Source organism: Populus trichocarpa, chromosome 10, assembly GCF_000002775.5.
Source record: "Populus trichocarpa isolate Nisqually-1 chromosome 10, P.trichocarpa_v4.1, whole genome shotgun sequence".
In the NCBI taxonomy this organism is placed as follows: domain Eukaryota; kingdom Viridiplantae; phylum Streptophyta; class Magnoliopsida; order Malpighiales; family Salicaceae; genus Populus; species Populus trichocarpa.
In genome coordinates, this window is record NC_037294.2 from 15,523,343 (window position 1) to 15,543,724 (window position 20,382).

The 20,382-nt window shown below is 33.4% G+C and overlaps 4 protein-coding genes and 1 long non-coding RNA gene across 8 annotated transcripts; all 5 read left to right on the forward strand.

The window, feature by feature from the left end:
* The first annotated feature begins 793 nt into the window (after positions 1-793).
* LOC7482269 (outer envelope pore protein 16-2, chloroplastic) lies at positions 794-3,220 on the forward strand. Of its 3 annotated transcripts, XM_024610120.2 has the most exons (8): positions 794-912; positions 1,003-1,144; positions 1,356-1,407; positions 1,537-1,620; positions 1,798-1,829; positions 2,047-2,080; positions 2,327-2,394; positions 2,844-3,220. In XM_024610120.2, exons 2-8 carry the CDS (start codon positions 1,019-1,021, stop codon positions 2,985-2,987), a joined length of 540 nt encoding a protein of 179 aa, XP_024465888.2. In that variant the 5' UTR covers positions 794-912; positions 1,003-1,018; the 3' UTR covers positions 2,988-3,220. The 3 variants fall into 3 exon arrangements, with proteins under 3 accessions (XP_024465888.2, XP_002314929.2, XP_024465889.2); XM_002314893.4 differs by having other exon boundaries at positions 846-1,144; XM_024610121.2 differs by lacking the exons at positions 794-912; positions 1,537-1,620 and having other exon boundaries at positions 919-1,144.
* Positions 3,221-6,316: 3,096 nt separating this feature from the next.
* On the forward strand, positions 6,317-7,872 carry LOC7475517 (uncharacterized). 2 transcript variants are annotated; one of them, XM_024609376.2, is made up of 2 exons: positions 6,317-6,450; positions 6,657-7,872. In XM_024609376.2, exon 2 carries the CDS (start codon positions 6,701-6,703, stop codon positions 7,475-7,477), a length of 777 nt encoding a protein of 258 aa, XP_024465144.1. In that variant the 5' UTR covers positions 6,317-6,450; positions 6,657-6,700; the 3' UTR covers positions 7,478-7,872. The 2 variants fall into 2 exon arrangements, with proteins under 2 accessions (XP_024465144.1, XP_002314930.1); XM_002314894.4 differs by having other exon boundaries at positions 6,374-6,450; positions 6,573-7,872.
* Positions 7,873-8,022: 150 nt separating this feature from the next.
* LOC7475518 (DNA-directed RNA polymerases II, IV and V subunit 9B) lies at positions 8,023-10,933 on the forward strand. Its single transcript, XM_024609377.2, has 3 exons — positions 8,023-10,004; positions 10,233-10,391; positions 10,745-10,933. The coding sequence occupies exons 1-3, from the start codon at positions 9,993-9,995 to the stop codon at positions 10,820-10,822; spliced, it is 249 nt and encodes an 82-aa protein (XP_024465145.1). The 5' UTR covers positions 8,023-9,992; the 3' UTR covers positions 10,823-10,933.
* Positions 10,934-14,375: 3,442 nt separating this feature from the next.
* Positions 14,376-16,911, forward strand: LOC7480348 (tropinone reductase homolog At2g29290). Its single transcript, XM_002314896.4, has 5 exons — positions 14,376-14,593; positions 15,101-15,308; positions 15,387-15,606; positions 15,695-15,801; positions 16,487-16,911. Exons 1-5 carry the CDS (start codon positions 14,514-14,516, stop codon positions 16,667-16,669), a joined length of 798 nt encoding a protein of 265 aa, XP_002314932.2. The 5' UTR covers positions 14,376-14,513; the 3' UTR covers positions 16,670-16,911.
* Positions 16,912-17,799: 888 nt separating this feature from the next.
* LOC112328779 (uncharacterized) lies at positions 17,800-20,057 on the forward strand. The gene is made up of 4 exons (XR_002983930.2): positions 17,800-17,952; positions 18,032-18,114; positions 18,204-18,323; positions 19,672-20,057. It is a non-coding gene; the product is annotated as an uncharacterized LOC112328779 (long non-coding RNA).
* The last annotated feature ends 325 nt before the right edge of the window (positions 20,058-20,382 follow it).

A 20,382-nucleotide genomic window follows, 5' to 3' on the forward strand; every position in this document is an offset into this window, starting at 1 on the left:
GGCGATCGCCCCGGGAACAAGGCTTTGATCTAGGGAAGAACGGGGGCTAGATGGTGCTAGCTAGCTAGCTGTATGGCGTGGAAACCAAAATGTGAGCTTGAGAAGCACCCTTGGACGATAATTAATTCAAGTCGTTCTCATGACCGCGTTTTTTCTTCTGATTAATCTTATAATTATATTTTTTACATTTAAATAATCAATCGTAACGTAAGGCAAATGGATCAATATTATTTATTAGTGGATGTGTGTTCATATGATTTTAACATCACAAATAATTAATTAATGCTTCGCTTTGTACTAGGTATTGGTATGTTTTTTTGTTTAGTTTAACATGGGTGTCGGACCAGCTTGCGTGCACTATAATTTCTTTATTGGTAGTTAAAACTAAGTACAACAATAGAACATGCTGTAAATAAGAATGTTGGAATTTGAAAAGTTTCGTGGTTGATTTTTTAAAAAACTTTTGTTAAAAAATATATTAAAATATTTTATTTTTTATTTTTTAAAATTATTTTTTATATCAATTAATCAAAATATATGAAAATATTAAAAAAATATTAATTTTTAAAAAATACTTTTAAAAATACTTTTTAAAAAAAATACTTAATAGTTGATTTTTTAAATATTTTTTGTTAAAAAATATATTAAAATAAATTTTTTATTTTTTAAAATTATTTTTGATATTAATTAATTAAAATATCTGATGATATTAAAAAAATATTAATTTAAAAAAATATTTTTAAAAATATTATTTTTAAAAAAAAAAAACTTAATGGAATTACCGACACATGGAGCGCAAAATAATAGTAAGATCCCAGGAATAGCCGCCAGGGAAGGATTCTCGTCACTAGAAGCAGACACGTAAACCTGCTCTCCAAAACACGTGTCCTCTTTAGCCCATACTTGCAGTCGGTAGCTTGCTTGCACCTCTTCAGTATTTGTGTGTTTGTTTTTGTTTTCCTTATCATCATCGCTTACTGTGGAATCTTGGTGTCTGCGTAGACAAGTGAAAGGAAAGATGAGCCACAACTTGGAAACGAGGTCATTTGTTGATGAAATCCGTCACTTTGATAAAAGTAGCTTCTTCGACTTTGGTCACCCTCTCCTTAACCGTATTGCCGAGAGTTTTGTCAAGGCCGCTGGGGTAAACTTAATTACTTGATTAATTTTTAGCTAGTTTCTCTTCTTCTTGTTGTTTTTTTCAAGAATGAGGGTGCGGAACACGAGTGCTATCTAATGAAATCATGTTCATGGTGATGAATTGGTAGTAGTTAGTGTTTGTAGATGCATGTAGTGGTTTTCGTGTTGCATGCCGAACTTTAGCTAAAATTAACAATACCATGTTGGTCATTCAGATTGGAGCAATTCAAGCGGTGTCTCGGGAGGCTTATTTCACAGCCATTGAAGGTGGCGATGAGAACATTTAATTTTGATTATAGCTTTATTTATTTATTTATTTATTTTTGGGTTGGAATAACGTCCTGTTGTTTGATTCATGCCATGTATGTGGATGCGCGTGTTAATAATTATGATTAGGTGCTGGATTGGAGTCGAGTGGTGGTTTGCCAGCGGAGATTTCTGTTGATGGCAAGAAGCCCCATCGTTTCCCTGACCTCAGAGGTAGACGTCCTGTTCTCTCAGATCTTGAAGTGTTAAATGTAGCCACTAAGTTTACTTTGCTAGATACTGGCATTGGTAGTTATGATTTTGATGCAGGAACAAATTTTGACATGTTTTGAACATATTATGGCTGGCACTGCCTTACGGTGTTAATTTAGTTTTCTTTGTGTTTCACAGGTGAAACCAACAGAAAATCCCTTGAAGCCTTGGTGAGTTTCAAATCCTACTTGTCGTACTTGTATTGCAGACCTTGTTTCAGATTAGGGACACGCTCCTGTCGTAGTACCACCCAAATGTTTGCCTTAAATAATAGATATGCTTTAGACAAACTCTTTCTTTCTGTTGCATCTACAGCTTTTCCATGCTATGTTTTTTGAGTACTGCTATGTCTCTGAGTAACATTGCCTTGTTATTTTTGTTTCATAGGTGATGAACACTGGAAAGGAATCCTTACAATGGGGTGAGAATACATTTAATAAATGAATCATTTCGTTTTGTTTTGTTCATACAATGGGGTGGAAAATATCTTGTTATATGATTCTGTAGAGCTAACTAGGTCTTTAGTATAATCATATATATTTTGCAATGTGGTTCATGGGGGCATTTGCGCATTGTAGCGAGTGAGGATTTCTACTCCACGCGGGTGTTAAAAGGAAAAATTGTACATTAAAATGCCTTCACAAGATCTGTTTTCTTAATGCTGCAGGACTCGCAGCAGGAGTGTATTCCGGCCTCACTTATGGACTGAGGGAGTCTCGTGGAGTTCATGATTGGGTAAGGTGTTTAGGGGGCACAAGTAAATTTATCTACTGTCTTTTGACGTATGACAAACAATTTTCTGGGCACATGCTGCTGCACCAACTATTTAGTATTTACACCAAAGATTGTAAAGCATCATGGGCAGTGTGTTCTGTTTTCGTTGCTTCAATTTTTTTTTGTTCCCTTTTCTGATGGGAAATAGCATCATGGTTCTCGATTAGAAGTGCTTGTGCAAGGCTAATTTTAATTTGGCCCCCGATACTGATCGAGATAAGTATCAGTACCGTGATGGCCCGTCTTCACCACCGAGGCTTTTCTCTTGAGCAGTATAATGAAAAGCTGCTGTTTAGCTGCCGGTGCTTGCCACCCCACATGCTATCGTGTCAGGTCTTTTGCATCAGGCAGATTTCTGCCCTTTTCAATTATTAATCAATACTAAGCACTTCCCTTGAAATTTGGTGCAGAAAAACAGTGCAGTGGCTGGAGCAATAACAGGTGTGGCACTGGCACTGACAGCAGACGACAAATCCCATGAGCAGATTGTGCAATGTGCTATCACTGGAGCTGCGATCTCCACTGCTGCAAATCTTCTTACAGGGATATTCTAAGAAGGAAATTGTGAGAGACTGGTGGCGTCTCATATCAAACCCTGGCTGCCATTTTCCAATTTAGCACACTACTTAACTTGTTGCTGGTGTCTTAAGAATGTTCTTATTAGTATTTCTTTTTGAACTGGATGTTTTATCATAACTTGTGATCCTTGAATGGAGGTTTTGGCCTGCCCTTTTATGGATTCCTTCGTTTTGGGATGGGCAGTAATGAACTGGTGTTTTTTCTTTTTTCCCCTTTTTTTAGATTTTCTAATTTAGTAACAGTGTTTAGTGTCCGAGTAAAAATAAATTTAAGATAAGATAACGTTGGTAAAAATAATTTAAAACATTTTTTTCGATATAGCCAGTTTAAAAAACTTTTTGACTCAATTGTAAATTGAAAGTTATTTTTTAATTAATTTGTTTAAAATCTATTTTAGCCAGAAATTTTTTAAAAAAAATCTATGCATGTAACTTTAATTATCGAGTTCATCTCGTGTTTTAATCGGGGTCAAATGCCTGACACTGAAATAGGCAAGGAGTATATGCTTTAACATTAAAAAAAAAAAAAAACTAAATGAGGTGGGCATTTTACTTTGGATCTAAACACAAAAAACAAATTAATGTTATTTGAAAAATGTAAATATTAAAGTTTGGTTTAATTAGTGTTTATTTGTTTTTTTTATGCTTTTTAAAGTTTGGATTTTTTTTAATTTTATCTCTAAATATTTTATTCAATTTGATTTATTTTATCTGATTTGATCATTGTACTTTTAATTACTTTATTTATTGCATTTGTTTTTTAATTTATTTTTTATTCTTGTTTTTTTATTTTTTTATTTTTTTCTTGATTTATCTTTTTAAAATTTTGTTCCTCGACAATTAATTTCATTTGGTTTTTACCTAATTTTGATCATTATTCTTTCAATAATTTTTTTTATTCTTTTTTAGTTTTTTTGTTTTCCAATTTAGTCCTTAATTATTTTCTTTTATTTTTTTATACCATGTTTGGTCTTGGATTTTAAATTGTTTTATGGTTGTACATTTTACTTTATTACTTTTTTATGGTTACCTTTCAACAAGGCATCCTTTATTGAAATTTGATTTTTTTTTTCAAATTATTATTTGATATTTGGTTACTAACCTCTGAGCTTTGTTGTTTTTTGCGTTTTTTTTTTATTGAGTTATCATGATCTTATATCTTGGATAATAGATTAGTCAAGTTAACTATAGTTGCCTTAGATTTTTTTCCCTCGGTTGTTTTTATAAATTAATTTTTTTTTTAACAATTTCATACTTTGACGTTAAATTATTAACCCTTAAGTTATATGATTTTTTTCATTTTTTTTTTGTTGAATTATTCTGAGTGCAGGCTAATCAAGTTAACCTAGGTTAACTTGCATTTTCTTATTCAATGCCTTTTCATTTAACTTTGATCTTTTTAGCTAGGTATTTTTTCTGGAAGTCTAATTTTTTATTTTTATTTTGATCTTATATCATAAGTGGTGGGTCAGTCAAGTTAACTCAGGTTGACTCGGTTCTTTCTCCTCAATTTTTTATTACTTTAATTTTTTTTTAATTTCATTATTTTCCATTAAATTATTTGCTCTTGAGCTTTGTTATTTTTTCACTTTTATTTATGTTTTGTTATTTTGAGAGTGGATTGGTCAAGCTAACCCATGTCATCTTGCATTTTCATTCACAATGTTTTTTAATTTAACTTGAGCCTTTTTTGTTAGATCTTTCTTTGGAGATCTATTTTTTTATCTCAAACTCATGTCGTGTATAGCGGGTTAGTCAAGTTAACCAGGGTTGAATCAATTTTTTTTCCCTTGATTTTTTTATGAACATTTTTTTTTTATTTCATCATTTTACATTTAATTATTTGCATTTGAGCTTTGTCATTTTTTCACTTTTCTTACTGTTTGATTATTCCAAAAGCGAGTCAGTAAAGTTAACTCGGATTGACTCAAGGTTTTATTTGACTTTTTTTATTAAACTTTGGTTTTTTTTACTAGGTCATCCTTTTAAATTATTTTTTTCTTATTCCGATTTCATATTGAGGATTATTGGTTTATCAAATTACCCAGAGCTAACTCGGGTTTTTCCTTGACATTGTATTTTTTGAAGATTTGTTTTATTTTCATTTGATATTAGATTACTAGGCCTTAAACTTTACAAATTTCCTTTTGTTTTTTTAAGAGTTCTTTTAATCTCCTATCTTTGGCTGCTTTTTAGTTAATTTAATTTGAATTATCATTGTTTTAATTTAATTTTAATAAATATGTTCTTATACCTGTTTCCCCAAAACCAAATCTAGCTCTAAAAACTCTCTTTGTATGATTTTATATAATAACCTTGCGCACAATCAGGTTTTCAGAGAAATGACTCACCTTGGACTTTTTGAAGAGGCTAAAGAGTCTCTTGTTCAAAATCATTTCACACAATTTTTTCTTCAATAAAACATAAAAATAGATGGATTTGTGCCAACAATATGGATCTGTTTGTCGTGCCTGTGTGCTAACAGGAACAAAGAAGGGAAGAAGAGAAATAAAAGGAGGGACTCGAATCAAGAAAGAAACAAAAACATTTAAAGTATGCTGTCGGGTATGCTACTGTCGAAGCCTTTACCCGCCATCTCCTTTCATCACCCCTACTTCTAACCCATATATTAAAAAAAAATTAATTGATTAAATTTTAAATTTATTTTAAAAAAATTATCAGTTTTATAAATTTTAGAGTCACTAAAAACTTATATAATTATTAATTTTAATATCTTTTCATGACTGCAATTCTTACATAACTACGGTTATAAATATTTTTGAATATAAATTTTTTTAAGGATAGTACTGGAAGGTGTTTTTATCATGACAAAATGTTTTTTTTATTTTTTTCCATCGAAAGGTTTCTTGGACAGTGGGCAACATAATAAAGATAAACTCTCCCTATTATATGATAAATGAATTAATTAAAATCATTAAAAAATAAATCACCGTACTTATTATATAATAAATAAATAAATTAAAATCACAACAACTTGAATCTATATCAAAAGAAACTACCACGCATATCATTATGTATGAGGCATTGCTTAAACTATAAAGCGTAGTTAAGGTATGAGTTTGTGTGAGGTGTAGAAATGATGCCTTTTCTTATGTGAGGAGAGAATAACATGAATTTTGCAGCCATATACATTTTTATAATAACCTTTTATTATGCAGCCCGAGTGGACTGACCGAACAATTTTTCTATTTTTTTCCACTCCCCAACCACGTATTTGTCCCTTGTCTCAAAATACAAAAGGTAGCCCAAGAATAGGATGGGCTAACTGCCGATATCAGGCCTGCTACTTGGGCTGATGATGGGCCCGTTCAGATCTTGACCGCCTTAGATTTCTCTCTCTATATTTATATCATCGACGCTCATTCTCACTCGGTTAAATCTCAACCAGGCTCCGACAACTAATAACGCGATCTTCATGGTATGCAACTCTCTCTCTCTCTCTCTCTCTCTCTCTCAAAATTAGGGTTTTTGGCATTAAATTCACTCGAGATTAGGGTTTGGTTGTGATCTCTCAATCTCGTTTTCTGTCATCAATTGCAGGGTAATTAACGCATAAATTAGGGTTTTCGAGATTAGTTTCACAGAAAAAAAATTATCCTAGCTTTGTTATATTTATCATCGCAGGTGCTTTAAGGATTCGGTATTACTGTAGTAGGGATCTATAAGTCATGTCGAGTAAGAAAGAAGAGAAATCTCAAGTTGCGGCGGAGAGGATCAAGGCCGCAGCCTTGAGTGCGGCAAAAGGGTTAAGTAGAGCCCAAGCTGAACGGGCGGCAACTGCTGCTGCTCGTAATGTAAATGCTTATGGGCAAAAAGAAGAAGGGCCGAGCCGATGGCAAGAGAAACGAGAAGCGAAAAGGCAAATGTATTTAATGAGTACGGAAAAGGCAGTGAGATTGGGTGAGCGAAAAGATCTTAATTCTATGTCAAAAGGTTTTGGTGGCAATGCGCAGTGTCAGAAGTGTTTTCAAAGTGGACATTGGACTTACGAGTGTAAGAATGAGAGGGTTTATATGTCTAGACCATCAAGGACTCAACAGCTTAAGAATCCTAAGTTGAGGATGAAGGTTTCTATTTCGTACGATTTGGAGAATCCGGAGGGGGAGGATAACCAGGGGCAAAAGAGGGAGAAGAAGAGTAAGAGGAAGCACAGGTCAGATTCGGATTCTGCGACTAACAGTGAGGCTTCGGTTTTTGAGACAGATAGTGGGTCGTCGTCCGTGACAGGGTCCGAGTCTTCCGAGGAGGAAAGTAGTTCGGGGTACAGTTCATCTTCTTCGGAGGAGGAGAGGAGGAGGAGAAGGAAGAAGAGGAAGCAGAAGAAGGAGAGGCGTAGGAGGTATAGCTCGTCCTCTGACGAGTCTTCTGATTCCGACTCAGGTTCGGAATCTGATTCTGATGACAAGAGCAGCAGGAGGAAGAGGAGGCATAGCAGGAGGAGATGAAGCGACTCAATCAAGCAGAAAGGAGCAGTGTGTCTTGTCTGGTGTGTTTGGCTCGAGGAACATGAGGTTCACTCAGATTGTACTCAGCGGTAGCTTTGGAGCTCACATTATGACCCGGGGCCAATGTGACAGATTAAGTGAGATAAGTTAGTAGGTGTGTTTTCTTTCATGTCCTTGTTTTTTTTTTTTTTTTTGTGATGTAATAATTCTAAGTTGTTGTTGCTTAAATATTTAAAACTTGTAACAGTTTCGGTTGTTCTTAGACTTGGTTTTGTAAGGTAGTCAGGAATATGATCTGTGAATTATGGCATGCCATCCGCTCTCCTTTGAAATGGCTGTTTGTGGAATGCACTTTTGCTGGTTGTTTTTGCTTACCAGTGTTTTTTGTTGTTAAACTATTGTCAGTGGTGAACTAAATTGTGTATGCTCTTACTCCCCTTTTCAAATTATCTCATCTGGTTGTCCATTCTTGTGGTTTAGCAGTACTCAAATTTGACCTGCTACTCAGACCTGAAGCCATCTATAAGTTCTTGCCATAACTACTCGGTGGTTCTACCATTTCTAATGTGTGGGAAGATTTTTTTTCTTTTTTGCATGAATCTGTTGTGTTGCTAGGTTTTAAACTGTCTATTTTATTGCACTGCTGAACTATGTTTATGTTCATTTAACTGCATGGCTTACATTGCCTTTCTCAAGCAGTGGTGCGCCATGTTTGTGTCCTGCAAAACCTTGGCAGGGAATAGTCCGGCAATTCTGCTGAGAGATTTAAGAACAAAATGGAATAGCCATTCAAGGCTCTTATGCTCGATTGTTTCTTGTAATTGGAGATGTAGTTCTCTCAAAGAAACGGATTAACCTCGGTTGACATCCAATTAAATCATACGCTTTCAGGAAATGTTGTTGAACAGTTTTAAGTTAATCTAGAGAACAAGCTGGCATTTTGCTTTGCTAGTAAAGAGACGAGCATCCAAGTTCTAGTCTAGCTGGGCTGAAGTGCTGAACATATATAGGACCCAATTTGGTTCAAGGATTGAAAGGCCTTGTAAATACCCCGCATCCTTATATCCGCATAGTTCCTAAAGCAGCACCAGCATGTCCTCTTTAGAACATGGAAGAAGCGTCGACCGTGTCTCTAGATATTGTCTGAATTTAGACTTTCCAGTTGTTTCTTATCGTAATATAAACAGTATTAAAAGAAGTTGGGCTAGTCCGTCACTTTTCCATAGCCTTCTCTGGATATTTCTCCCCTCTTCTGGCAGTATTATTAGTAGATAAAACAGAAGGAACGGAATGAAAAAGTAGAAATAAGGTCAGTTATATGGTGTTGTGAAACAGCTTTTAAGTTTGCAGGAAGAGGTTGCAAAAGAAGCATCTTTTAGAATGGATGTATACAAGTTCTGCCCTCAATGGTTAGCCTCTCCTTTCTTGCTATTCATTCAGAGCAAACCTAGTCCTAACCTATCCAGGAGTAGATAAATTGTGATTAACAACGAATATCAGGACTTCATTTAACTTCAATTTCTCCACTTCTTCACCATGTTAGCTATTCAATAGTGCGCAACTTTCCAAACTTTCCATTAGGTCTGTCAGCATTTACTCATGCTGGTTGTAAGTGGGGGAGCCCTCATTCTTAAAAGTCGATTCAGCGTAAATTTCTTAATTCGACGGGATCTAATATGATTCTAGTATATCTCATCTAGGATTAAATATCTGCCAACGCCTGATTTTAAATCTTAATTAAGTTTACTGCAAAAGACCCCCAAAGAGAGTATCTCTCTGAAAGCTCCACAAGGGTAAATATTGCAACTTTGCTGTTGATGGCTAGTATTGATCACCATCGTATCTGTGCATAAGCATATTCTCGTTCAGGACTCTGTTTTTGTTAAATAAGGTTGTTTATGGATTTTGTAAATTTCAGCAATAACATTCTCTATCCCAAGGAAGATAAGATGCAGAAGATTCTCCTCTATGCATGCCGCAGCTGTGATCACCAGGTCCCTCCCCCTCTTCTTCACTGATACAATCGATAGAAATGATTGCTATTCGTAAGAAAACCAGCCACGTTACTTTTTTTTTCTTGAAAGCATCGAATTGATTCCTTGTTCAATCATTTTTGTAAGGATGAAGATGTGTTGATGGGATGAATCAAAAAAACATAGAAGCAGGGAGATATTAGGAACTCTGGAGGAATGAAACATACATGAAAAACATGGGAAGACAAAATTGTAAGCTTAGGAAAGTAGCATCCAAATCTAGATAAGTGAGACTTGATCTCCATCTAGATTCCCCGATGGATATGCGGAGAAGACAGTACAATTTAGAGAAGGCGCCATCAATACTGCTCATCGAATGGGTGATGGAACAAGCTGGAAGATTTTCCTAACCTTTATTTAAGTGCGTTATTTGAAACTCTTTATCTTTCTTGTCTCGTGTGACCATGTTCTCTGATCATCTAGCTGGGTGGCATCTGATGATTGATCCACTTTGCCAGTGTTAAGTGATATAGCAATGATAGATGGGAAATATGGTAATATATTGATTTTCCTCCTTCAACTTCTAAGAAATATTTCTAAATATGAATAATTGTTGCGGCGTGAATTAAAAGTTGAAAATTTTAAGACAGTTTCAATCCTTGAGTCACATGTTAATGGTTATAATACATGTTTGACTGACTCCGGCATGCTTCTAGCTTTTAACCAAACCAAAATTAAGTTGTAGGTTATGCCTATCTAATAACTTTTCTAAAACGTTGCAGGAGGTTGCTGGTAATAATCGTGTCTACAGAAATGAGATATATCACCATGCTGCAGAATACACACAAGTGTTGCAGGATGTGGCTTCAGACCCCGCTCTGCCTCGGACTAAATCTGTTTGTTGTGCTGTATGCGGCTATGGGGAAGCTGTATTCTTACAGGTCAGCTCCCTATCTTAATTATTGTTCTTTGGTATGGGAGTACTCTAAGTGACACCAAGACTTTGCCTTTAGTTTTCAGAAACGCCAAGGGTTCTTGCAATAGTTGATTAGGGTATTCCACATAGTTTATATTAGTCCAGATTTTCTCTTCCCTTGGCCTGTTGGCACGGCAGTGCAGGAAGGTGAGGAATAGGGATTATAGGACAGTGAGGAAATCTATTTTAAGGACTGAAGAGAAAAGTGGTAGAATATCAATTCCTTTGGAGTGTGATTTTTTTAATGTTAATGATTTTTTTTTACTAAGACAACGCAGTATTTCTTGTAATATTGTGTAAGTTTGTGTTAATGTACAGGCAACCGCGGGAGATGAGGGCATGACAATGTTTTATGTCTGCTGCAACCCAAACTGCGGGCATCGGTGGAGAGATTGAAACTTGTTTACCCAGAATTTAAAGCTCTCAATGCTGATGCATATGGACTTGTGTTATTTCACCCCCTGAATCCAAATATGACTGATGCAGATACAGACTTGTGTTGTTTTAGCTTCAGAATCCCATTATAACACTAGTTCAGAATCCTGCCATAGGCGCTGTAGGCTATCAGAAATGCTGATAGTACTCTTAAGCCAGCTACGAGAAGTTTTGGAATTTTTGTTTTAAATTAGCATGTTTTTTTTGCAATATTGGTAAAATAACATGGTTTAAAAAAAAATTTGTGAAATAATATAATTTTCACATGTCACGATTAAAAAATATGATATTTATAACTTGTAACTGTTCAAAATAAAAACATTTAAAAAAAAAATTATTTCATGGTATCTAATTTTATTTTAGATGTTGCTATTTTAAATAGTGATAAGCTATCATAATATATACATATGATGTTATTTCACAAATTCTTTTAAAATTGTATTATTTTATCAGTTGTGTGTGTGTGTGTGTGTGTGATTGCTAATAAACAAAATAGCCGAAGTTTTGCATATCATACCTTATCCATAAACTGAAGAAAATCAGGAACCATGCAGTAGTAATCAGTAGGGGTGATCATTTTTACAAATTAAGGGTTTAATCGGTTTTTTGATTTTTTTGCTCACCCCTAGTAATCAGACAAGTAATTAAGTATGTGATCTGTGAAGATGTTAGCCGTCAAACAGAAAATAAAAGGCACCAAAAAAAAAAAGTCGTTCAATGGCAAAGTCATTGACAACCAGTAGGGCCCGAGGATGACGGTCCAGCAAGCCTCGGACAGGCCCAATAACTTCTACTAAAACCTAATTCTATGATATCATACTAGTTACTATTATTTTTAGGGTTAGTCGACTAGGGATGTGATTGATTAAATTAGAAACCGTTCGATGCCTATAAAGCCTCTCTTCATTGTGTTCTCTAGACTTTTGATTTTCCTCCACTGTTAAAAACATTATAACATGCATTATCATTCATGCATTTGATTGTACCAAACTTTTTTTGTCATTAAGTGTTTTTTTCTTAGCAACAATTTGCAAGTTTCTAAAGTGGTTTGCAACGTTTTATAATGCCTACTTGAAATAAATGACGGGATTTTTTAAAAAAAATATCACAATGAGTTAAAAATTTTGATAAAATAACATAATTTAAATAATAAATATTTAACTCTGAGCAGCAGGTATTACAGATCAACACTCCTATTAAAATGAATGTTGTAAAAGAACTCAGAAAAGCAATCAAATTGAATAATAGAACATGCATATATTATAAATGGCATACATTTTAACATTCATGTTCATATATTCTTGCATGTTGAGTAAAGAATCACTTAGACTTTTACATAATTTATTGATGATCATTACACGATTTAGAGCTATATATTAGCATATGACATATCATTCCATCTATTACTAGACAAATTAGAATGGAGTGATTATACTAGATCTCAAGTTGAAGCAGAATCATCTAGATGAATATTCAGGCATGGTCGATGAATGTCTACTCATGTTGAGCATCCACATTACAACGATGATATTCCCTAATAAAATAACGATGACACCCATAGAGAGCATGACTATGATCATGGAGAGCATGAGTCACAATACATGACTACCAAACTTATTAACACTTTTGTCCTGTAGTTATAGGATAGACATTGATTATAGGATTTTTTTACCAACATTGTTATAATATTTAATTTGAATATATTTTTAATTTACTTAACATTAAATGTATTATATATTTATATACTTATATCTTAAATTATTATACAGGATGAAACCATAATTTCTTGTCGTATATATAGGCATATGAGACTACATGAGCATGTTCAACCATATGTATTCCATATAAACTAAATAATAAATCTCACAATAAACTTTTTTTATTATTAGATTTAGTTGTTGAAAGGCTACGAGAATTTAATTGAAATTCTAATTCTAAATCATGATATCGGTTAAATTTTTGTTATGGTTTAAAAACATTACGTGTAATTAAATATTATATTTTTGAATTGTAAAATCAATTAAATATAGCTGTCTTAAGCCAAATCTAAAAGTGTATTATTTAACTAAAAAAATTTGTTGCTCTGTTAATTCGTAATTTCTTTTTATTTTATATACTAATTGCGAATTTATCGTAAATGATGATACAATTTTTAACGTTATGGAAGTTTTTTTGCTGAGAAAACTCGTTCTGTGTTTCACGAGGGAGGTGTACCTGGCGTTAGTTTTTTTTTTTAAAAGCAAAAAAAGAGTACCCGAAAACACGTGTGCTTGCTTGCAATCCCAATCTTATCTCATTAGCATCGTGAATGAAAACAAGTACCTTCTGACTCTGAGTTTACCGACGTGCTGATGACATGTACGCTGCGGATGCAATGACCTGAGCATTAGCCCATCATAAGGGTACATATGAAATAACAAGGGAGCTTTTGCATGCATGTAAATAAATAAATAAAGTATTATATTAAAACTTCGAGAGTGAAACTAGAAAAATTAAAAAAATTAAAAATTAGTCAAATTTTCTTGCAATGTTTTTTTTTATTTATTTTTCTTATTTAAATCAAATAACATATCGTATTATAAGTTTAATTTAAAATAATATAAGATATTCTTTTATTTACATTGAAAAAAAAAACATCCTTAATACGAGATTAATCCTTATAAATGTTCTTGAAACTATTTAAGAATCTATAATGGTATTAATATTCGTAGATTTATGTATCGTTTGTATATTTATTATTTTTTAATTATGTTATTTTTATATAAAATTATTAAATTATATTACAAAATTTAATTTTCAAAATCTGAGGCTAATAAATCATCTGAATTAAATATGTACTGAAAATGTAAAATATATTAATACATGATTATTATTATTATTATATTTATTATTAGTCATTTTTAAAGATATATTTTTTAAGGAAAAAACTTATCCTAATTGACAGATTTAATATGTTTGACTTAGATAGATGTAAAACAAAAACTTAATACAATAATAATAAAAATTTTTACTATAGATATAGAATTTATATCTTGAATGTATGAAGATTTGATATTATTATTATTATTAAGAGGTAAAACTGGAATAATCAAATTTAAAGCTGGTTTACTTAATTCGATGATATTAATATTTAGACCATCCGGCAATGTAAGGCGTTTGAACGGTGCCCTTCAACTCCTTATCCAAAATACCGAGCCCCACATGTGTCTGCCACTTCCAAAAAAAAACCAAAAATAGTACGCAAGGAAAACGTTGAAACTTTAATGCACTGTTTGGAATCGTGGTTAAAGCTATTTTTTAAAAATATTTTTTATTTAAAAATATATTAAAATAATATTTTTTTTATTTTTTAAAAATCATTTTTTACATTAATCTATTAAAATAATTTAAAAACATAAAAAAAACAAAATATTAATTTAAAAATAAAAAAATTAAATTTTTTTTAAAATATTTTTAAAATACAAAACAAATAGAAAGCCGACGACGACAAATTTTTTTCTCGATATTTCTGGCAACTTGAGAGGGTCCACCTTTACCAGTACAGTACACTGTGTGGCTAGAATAAATACACCTCGTTTGATTCAGCTCTTCCATCTCCTTCCTAAGCAAAGCAAAGCAAAGCATTACTGTATCTCCCAAGTAAGCAGTGAAGATGTCTCATCCAGAAATCACTAACAGATGGTCTCTCCAGGGAACCACTGCTCTTGTCACTGGTGGAACCAAAGGGATCGGGTAATTCCCTGTCCCATTGCTTCATTTTTACTTTCCTTTTTGTTTGTTTTGATCAGATTAACAAATTTTATTTTCTTGCTTGGTTTTTGTTTCTGTTCTTATTAATTACTAGATCACACCAGAAACAACAGTAATTGAATATGTATTTTCATCATCAAAGCAATGTCATAGAGAGAGGTAATTTAGAAAAAGTTTAATGGATTAGGCACCCCAAAACGGCATCAATCCTTAAGAAGAAGAAAAGATCCCTCCAGCGCGGGATGTTTTTTTTTTTTAAATCATGCATTATGTATTACACATTTGAATGCTATCATGTGTTCATGTTATTCTTTACACCTTCGAGCTCAAAATTCGGAAAAATCAACCAATCCCTCGCTCTCATGTCCATGGATACCTGGGTTGCCAATTAATGTATTAATACATGCAGGTTGCTTTCAATTAATCAGCAGTCCAGGCATAACTAACCCCTTTCTTTTTTCTGTTTATTATGAATTAAAATTTAACCAGATATGCTGTTGTGGAAGAATTGGCAGCCCTAGGAGCATGTGTTCATACATGTGCGAGGACCCAAGGCCAGATTGATGCATGCTTACGTCAATGGAAGGAGAGGGGTCTTAAAGTTAGCGGATCAGTCTGTGATGTATCCTCTCAAGCTGACCGAGAGAAGCTGATAAAGGAGGTTTCCTCCCTGTTTGGTGGGAAACTCAACATTCTTGTAAGCATATATTTGAAGAACTTGTCTTCAATATCAGTGTGGGCTATTATGACCAACTTTGTATTGATGAATATATAGATCAACAATGCTGGAACCAATGTATACAAACCAACTTTAGAATACACGGCTGAGGATTTCTCATTTTTGATGAATACAAATCTCCAATCTGCTTTCCATCTGTCCCAACTTGCACATCCACTTTTGAAAGCTTCAGGAGCTGGAAGGATTGTCTTTGTGTCCTCTATTTGCGGCGTGACATCTGTCAACATTGGATATCCTATATACTCAGCCTCTAAAGGTACTTAATTCTCTTGCAAGACTCTGTGCATGTAGTTAAAGAGTTGTTCTGAATGTTGTAACTTGTTGTGATCGCAAAAAAATTGCAGGAGCAATTAACCAACTCACAAGGAACCTGGCATGCGAATGGGCCAAAGACAATATTAGGGTTAATTCCGTCGCTCCTTGGTTCATCAACACCCCAATGAATGAAGATGTAATATTCTCTACCCTGTCATATGTATGCTTTAATTTGGTTAACCTAAAAAATTGTCTGATGGAAGCATAATTTGCCATTTTGGCATATATTGTTTTCCCATTCAATGCTTATTCACATGAAACTATAAATGCAGGTACATCTGTGTGAATGTCAGGAAGTGAATTAAACTATATCTAACATTCTTGCTGACCATGTAATTAAAATTTCGTAAGAACATGGATGCTATTAGGATAGCTGATGTTTTTCACTCTTTCGAAGCAAAAAACCATCAAGGAATTATATATTCCATATATGTGCAAGCAAGTAGTTGCTGCTGAGAAAAAAATTATCATTCCTCTATTTTCAACATTGCATGCGATGAAAGTCCATTTCCTTGATTAAAATTTGCGTCTTGTATTGTTTACATTTCAATGAAATATAGTCAAGCATTGTGTGCTGACATTTTAATGAAATGATCATGCATGGTTCTTATCCAATAAATAATTGGAGGAAGGTATGAAACTTAGCTTTTCTAGGTGTGGTTACTTCTTTTAGGAGCATGCCTTCTCTGGGTTTTCTTTCAGGTTAAATGACCATTTATCACTTCATATAATTAATCAGTAGGTGACTTTGCCTGGCTCTTCATGATCATCTGAAATTACCTAATCAATGACTCGTCACCTCTATTTCATTTTCCCTGCAGAGTCTTCAAAATGAAAGTGTTGTGAAGGAGCTTGCTTATCGGACCCCCATGGGACGTGCTGGAGAACCAGGAGAAGTCTCTTCTGTTGTCGCATTTCTTTGCCTGCCGGGGCCATCGTTTACAACTGGACAGGTCATTTGTATTGATGGAGGGTTGTCAGTGAACGGCTTTTCCATGGGTTGAAAACACAATACTCTACTAGGAGAGCGGAATAAGAGGATATCCCTCCTCAGTAGTGGATAATCGATCTGTGTGCATGTGTGTGTGTGAGAGAGAGATAGTACGAAGCAAATGTTTGTTCTTTTGAGTTGTTGGGCTAAAAAATAAGCGATATGTGCCTTTGTATCCAAGTCTTAGTATTGACTTGTATGTCTGGATTTTGCGAGCTCAAGTGTGATATATAGACAATAATGACTGCTCTATTATATTGACCGAGTCTTTGAAAGTTTATGTAATGTGCCTTTAATCCAGAGGATCCATATCACATACTATAAAAAATCATTCATGGGTTATTACCAAAGAAATGAAGAGTCCCGTGGCAAAAAATGCAAAATATTATCTGTAAATAACAAAACTAAGAATGTGTTTTATGCCGTTTGTTTTGTGTAAAATAATTTATAAATGTTAAATATTTTGTATCTAAAATATTTTTCCATAAATTGTTTTCTTGGTACATGTAAAATATTTTTTTTGGTTTAAGAAATATTTTATGGTGGTAGAGGAGAAAGTGATAATGATGATGGTGGTGGTGATATAGATATGGTAATTAAAATAATTAAATGATATTATAAATAAATAATTATTGATAAAATATTTTATGAAAATTTACGTGTTAGAAAATATTTTTTTAGCAAATAAAATAAATTTAAAAATTAACTATAAAATAATTTTTATTCATCAATTTTTTTATAAAATATTTTCTAAAAATAAACAAAACAATTGCATGCATGCGAGGGGATTAAATTTCGGGTACTATAAGCTGAAGCTTATATGTTTCCTGTATGCCAAGTGCACTGTTTAATTTTTATTTAATTTTTTAAAATATTTTTAAATTATTTTAATATATTAATGTTAAAAATAATTTTTTAAAAATATAAATAAAAATATGAGAAGTTCGTAATAATTTAACTTCGACCTCCTCCTTTTCTTCATTTATTGATTAAATTTTAGTAAAAATTAGAGGGCTGACATTTTTCCAGCCAAAATTGGGACTGGGGAAATATCATGGAACAACATGTCGTCCACATCCACTCCTCTATCAAATGACGAGTCTTCTAGGCCAACTTACTAACAAGTCGTGTGCTTAACAACGACATGTCATTCTATTAGAGGTCTGTAATTAATTCCATCCTCCGCACAGCTCTAGCGCAAGAACGAAAACAAATATTTTTCCCTTGTCTAAAATACTTCTCGATAAAAAAGAAAAGCAGCAGCTAGATGAGTACCATGAAATCTTTCCGTGAATGGTAACAACACCAGTTATCTTGTTCGAAGACTCACATTTTGTTTGCTTTCGGGTCTTTTAATTGATTGAATGTTTTGCAGCAACAACATTCTGTACCCTAGAGAAGACAGAGACCAAAAAATCCTCCTCTACGCTTGCCGCAACTGTGATCAGTGATCACCAGGTTTAGTTTAGGCTATTCATAATTCAATTTAAAACTAAACCCATTATTTATTAAAACGAAAAACCCTAATCTTTTTTTTTTTGTTCCAGCAAGTGGCTGATAATAACTGTGTGTACTGAAAGAGGTGCATCACTCAGTAGCAGAGAAAACTCAGGTATCAAGCTGCTACTTGCACTGTCTGCAAACATCCTGAAGCTATCTTCTTCCAGGTCAGTACTATTTTTTATGCTATTTAATGCCAATAGGAATATGTTCTATTGTTTTTATAAAAAAATAAATTGGTATCTGGGTCTGTTAGCATTGTATAGAATTTTTTTGGTGCGCTTGTTAATTGGTCTTTGGCAAAAAATTGTTTGCGTCATTTTGATGAGCGGCTGTGCTTATTTTGAAAATATTTTAAAAAGTTTAGATCCAAAACCAGATTGAATACGAGCGGAAAACGTAGGCGTTAATAAAGGGGAAACACGGTAGGGTATGACCTAGGTTTGATTTTTAGGGGTATCTGTGTGAAAGGTTGCTATGGCATATTTGCAACTGAAGAGGATGAGTATGCTTTATCTAACACAATGCCACCTGTTGTTTGTGGGTTGTTGACATGCAAATTTAGTTGAAGGATGTAGTGTTAGTGATATTTGAAAAGAAACACATTGGAGATGGTTTTGGCATAGCCTATGGATGTAGTCAAAAGGAAAGGGCTATGTGCCTTGTTAACAGAAGCACTATTCTTTTTAATTTGACATGATTGCACATTCTTTGTTTCTTTTCTTCCAGTACAAATGAGATTAGATTAGCATGTACTGAAGTGTTTCTGTGTTTTTCCTCTCTTCACATGCATGTTTCATCATTTCTCATTGGTTTATGTGTCATGGATTGCCCCATATGTCCCGGGTAAAATATATATTTACATTAAAGACTAGCTACTCGTCTCGTCTTTTACTGCTCTACAGCTACACCCTGTTAGAAGTTGCTCATCGTGGTTGCAGGAACTGTGGTTGAGATGGTTACTCCTTTAAAATGCAATTCTAGAGTTCCTCTAAATCTGCGCCATGGCAATTTGGTTTTTGTGATATCTTGTGTGTTTGGCTTTGAAGAACTACTTTTCTTGAAAGATCTCTTTCATATATGTAGGCAGAAAATGCCTTTATTAATACTCTAACGTACAGCCACCCTATCTAAAACTCAAGCTTTTGACACTTTCCATTAAGATTGAAGTGCATGGTAGAATCCATTGCTGGGAAAGTGTGAACTCACAATTGCTGTCATCTTCTCTCTTATGAATGATATTTCTCTCCAGTTTATCCATGCATGTAGCTGCCACTGAGTTGCCATTATGATTGCAGATGTCTATTATTAATTCATTTTCAACTTGTTTTTCTGGTGCATCTGTGTAAGCAAGCATTGGACAGTACCATCCATTTAAGGTCTTTGTTTTTTATTTAGAAGTTATTTACTAATCAAATGTGCTTATTAGGATCATTAACTAATGAACTTGCTGTAATCATGAAACAGCGATTGATTCTTTTAAGTTCTAATGTGGTGTTTTCTTCAATTATGCAGGCAACTTCTAAGACGCTGGTTTTTGTATGCAACCCGAATTGTGGCCATAGGTGGAGAGATTGAGATTTATCTGTCCATCAATCAAAGCTCTAATTAGGACGCATTTAGAAATGTTTTCAAGACTGATATAGTTGAGATCCCATGCACGGGCGGGTTCTTATCTGCTGATTTTGTGGAGGTTTTTGCGATCATTTGAATCATGAAGGACAATTATATAATTACGGGATGTTGTGTTGTTATTAATTAGAGTCAAGCCTTGGAAGCGAAGGAATATGAAGTAGAAACTATTCATACATGGATATTGTGATTATAAATTAGGTAAAAAACATGTATGATTATTATTGGAAGCAAAGGAAGAGGAAAATAGTTATTCAAATATTGGATAATGTGATGTTTCTAAAAACTTGTCTGGCAAGCAAAGAATCAGGAAGCAAGATATCAGTTGGGAAAGTTAATATTTTAGAAACCCGCAAGGTAAAAAAAAAAAAAAAATAGTATTTCAAATTTAAAATTGGAGCTGAAGGAATGAGGAAATCAAAAATAAATCCTGGAAACCCTATCACATATGAGCCTATTTATATTTATTAGAAAATGAGGTGATTTTTGTTATTGTAGAGTTAGTGTAAGTTTGGGAATATAGTTGAAATTGTGTTTGTTACAAAAATTTAATTTTTATTTGTTTAAAATTATTTTTTATATTTTTAAATTTAT

What these genes read in the sequence shown, in the direction of transcription:
- LOC7482269 (XM_024610120.2), top strand. Translation starts at nt 1,019, where the DNA reads ATGAGCCACAACTTGGAAACGAGGTCATTTGTTGATGAAATCCGTCAC. An exon ending in TTATTTCACAGCCATTGAAG is followed by an intron (nt 1,408 to 1,536) that starts GTGGCGATGAGA and finishes AATTATGATTAG; the next exon opens with GTGCTGGATTGGAGTCGAGT. An exon ending in TCGTTTCCCTGACCTCAGAG is followed by an intron (nt 1,621 to 1,797) that starts GTAGACGTCCTG and finishes TGTGTTTCACAG; the next exon opens with GTGAAACCAACAGAAAATCC.
- LOC7475517 (XM_024609376.2), top strand. Translation starts at nt 6,701, where the DNA reads ATGTCGAGTAAGAAAGAAGAGAAATCTCAAGTTGCGGCGGAGAGGATC.
- LOC7475518 (XM_024609377.2), top strand. An exon ending in GGGAAGCTGTATTCTTACAG is followed by an intron (nt 10,392 to 10,744) that starts GTCAGCTCCCTA and finishes GTTAATGTACAG; the next exon opens with GCAACCGCGGGAGATGAGGG.
- LOC7480348 (XM_002314896.4), top strand. Translation starts at nt 14,514, where the DNA reads ATGTCTCATCCAGAAATCACTAACAGATGGTCTCTCCAGGGAACCACT. An exon ending in GGTGGAACCAAAGGGATCGG is followed by an intron (nt 14,594 to 15,100) that starts GTAATTCCCTGT and finishes AAATTTAACCAG; the next exon opens with ATATGCTGTTGTGGAAGAAT. An exon ending in TATATACTCAGCCTCTAAAG is followed by an intron (nt 15,607 to 15,694) that starts GTACTTAATTCT and finishes AAAAAATTGCAG; the next exon opens with GAGCAATTAACCAACTCACA.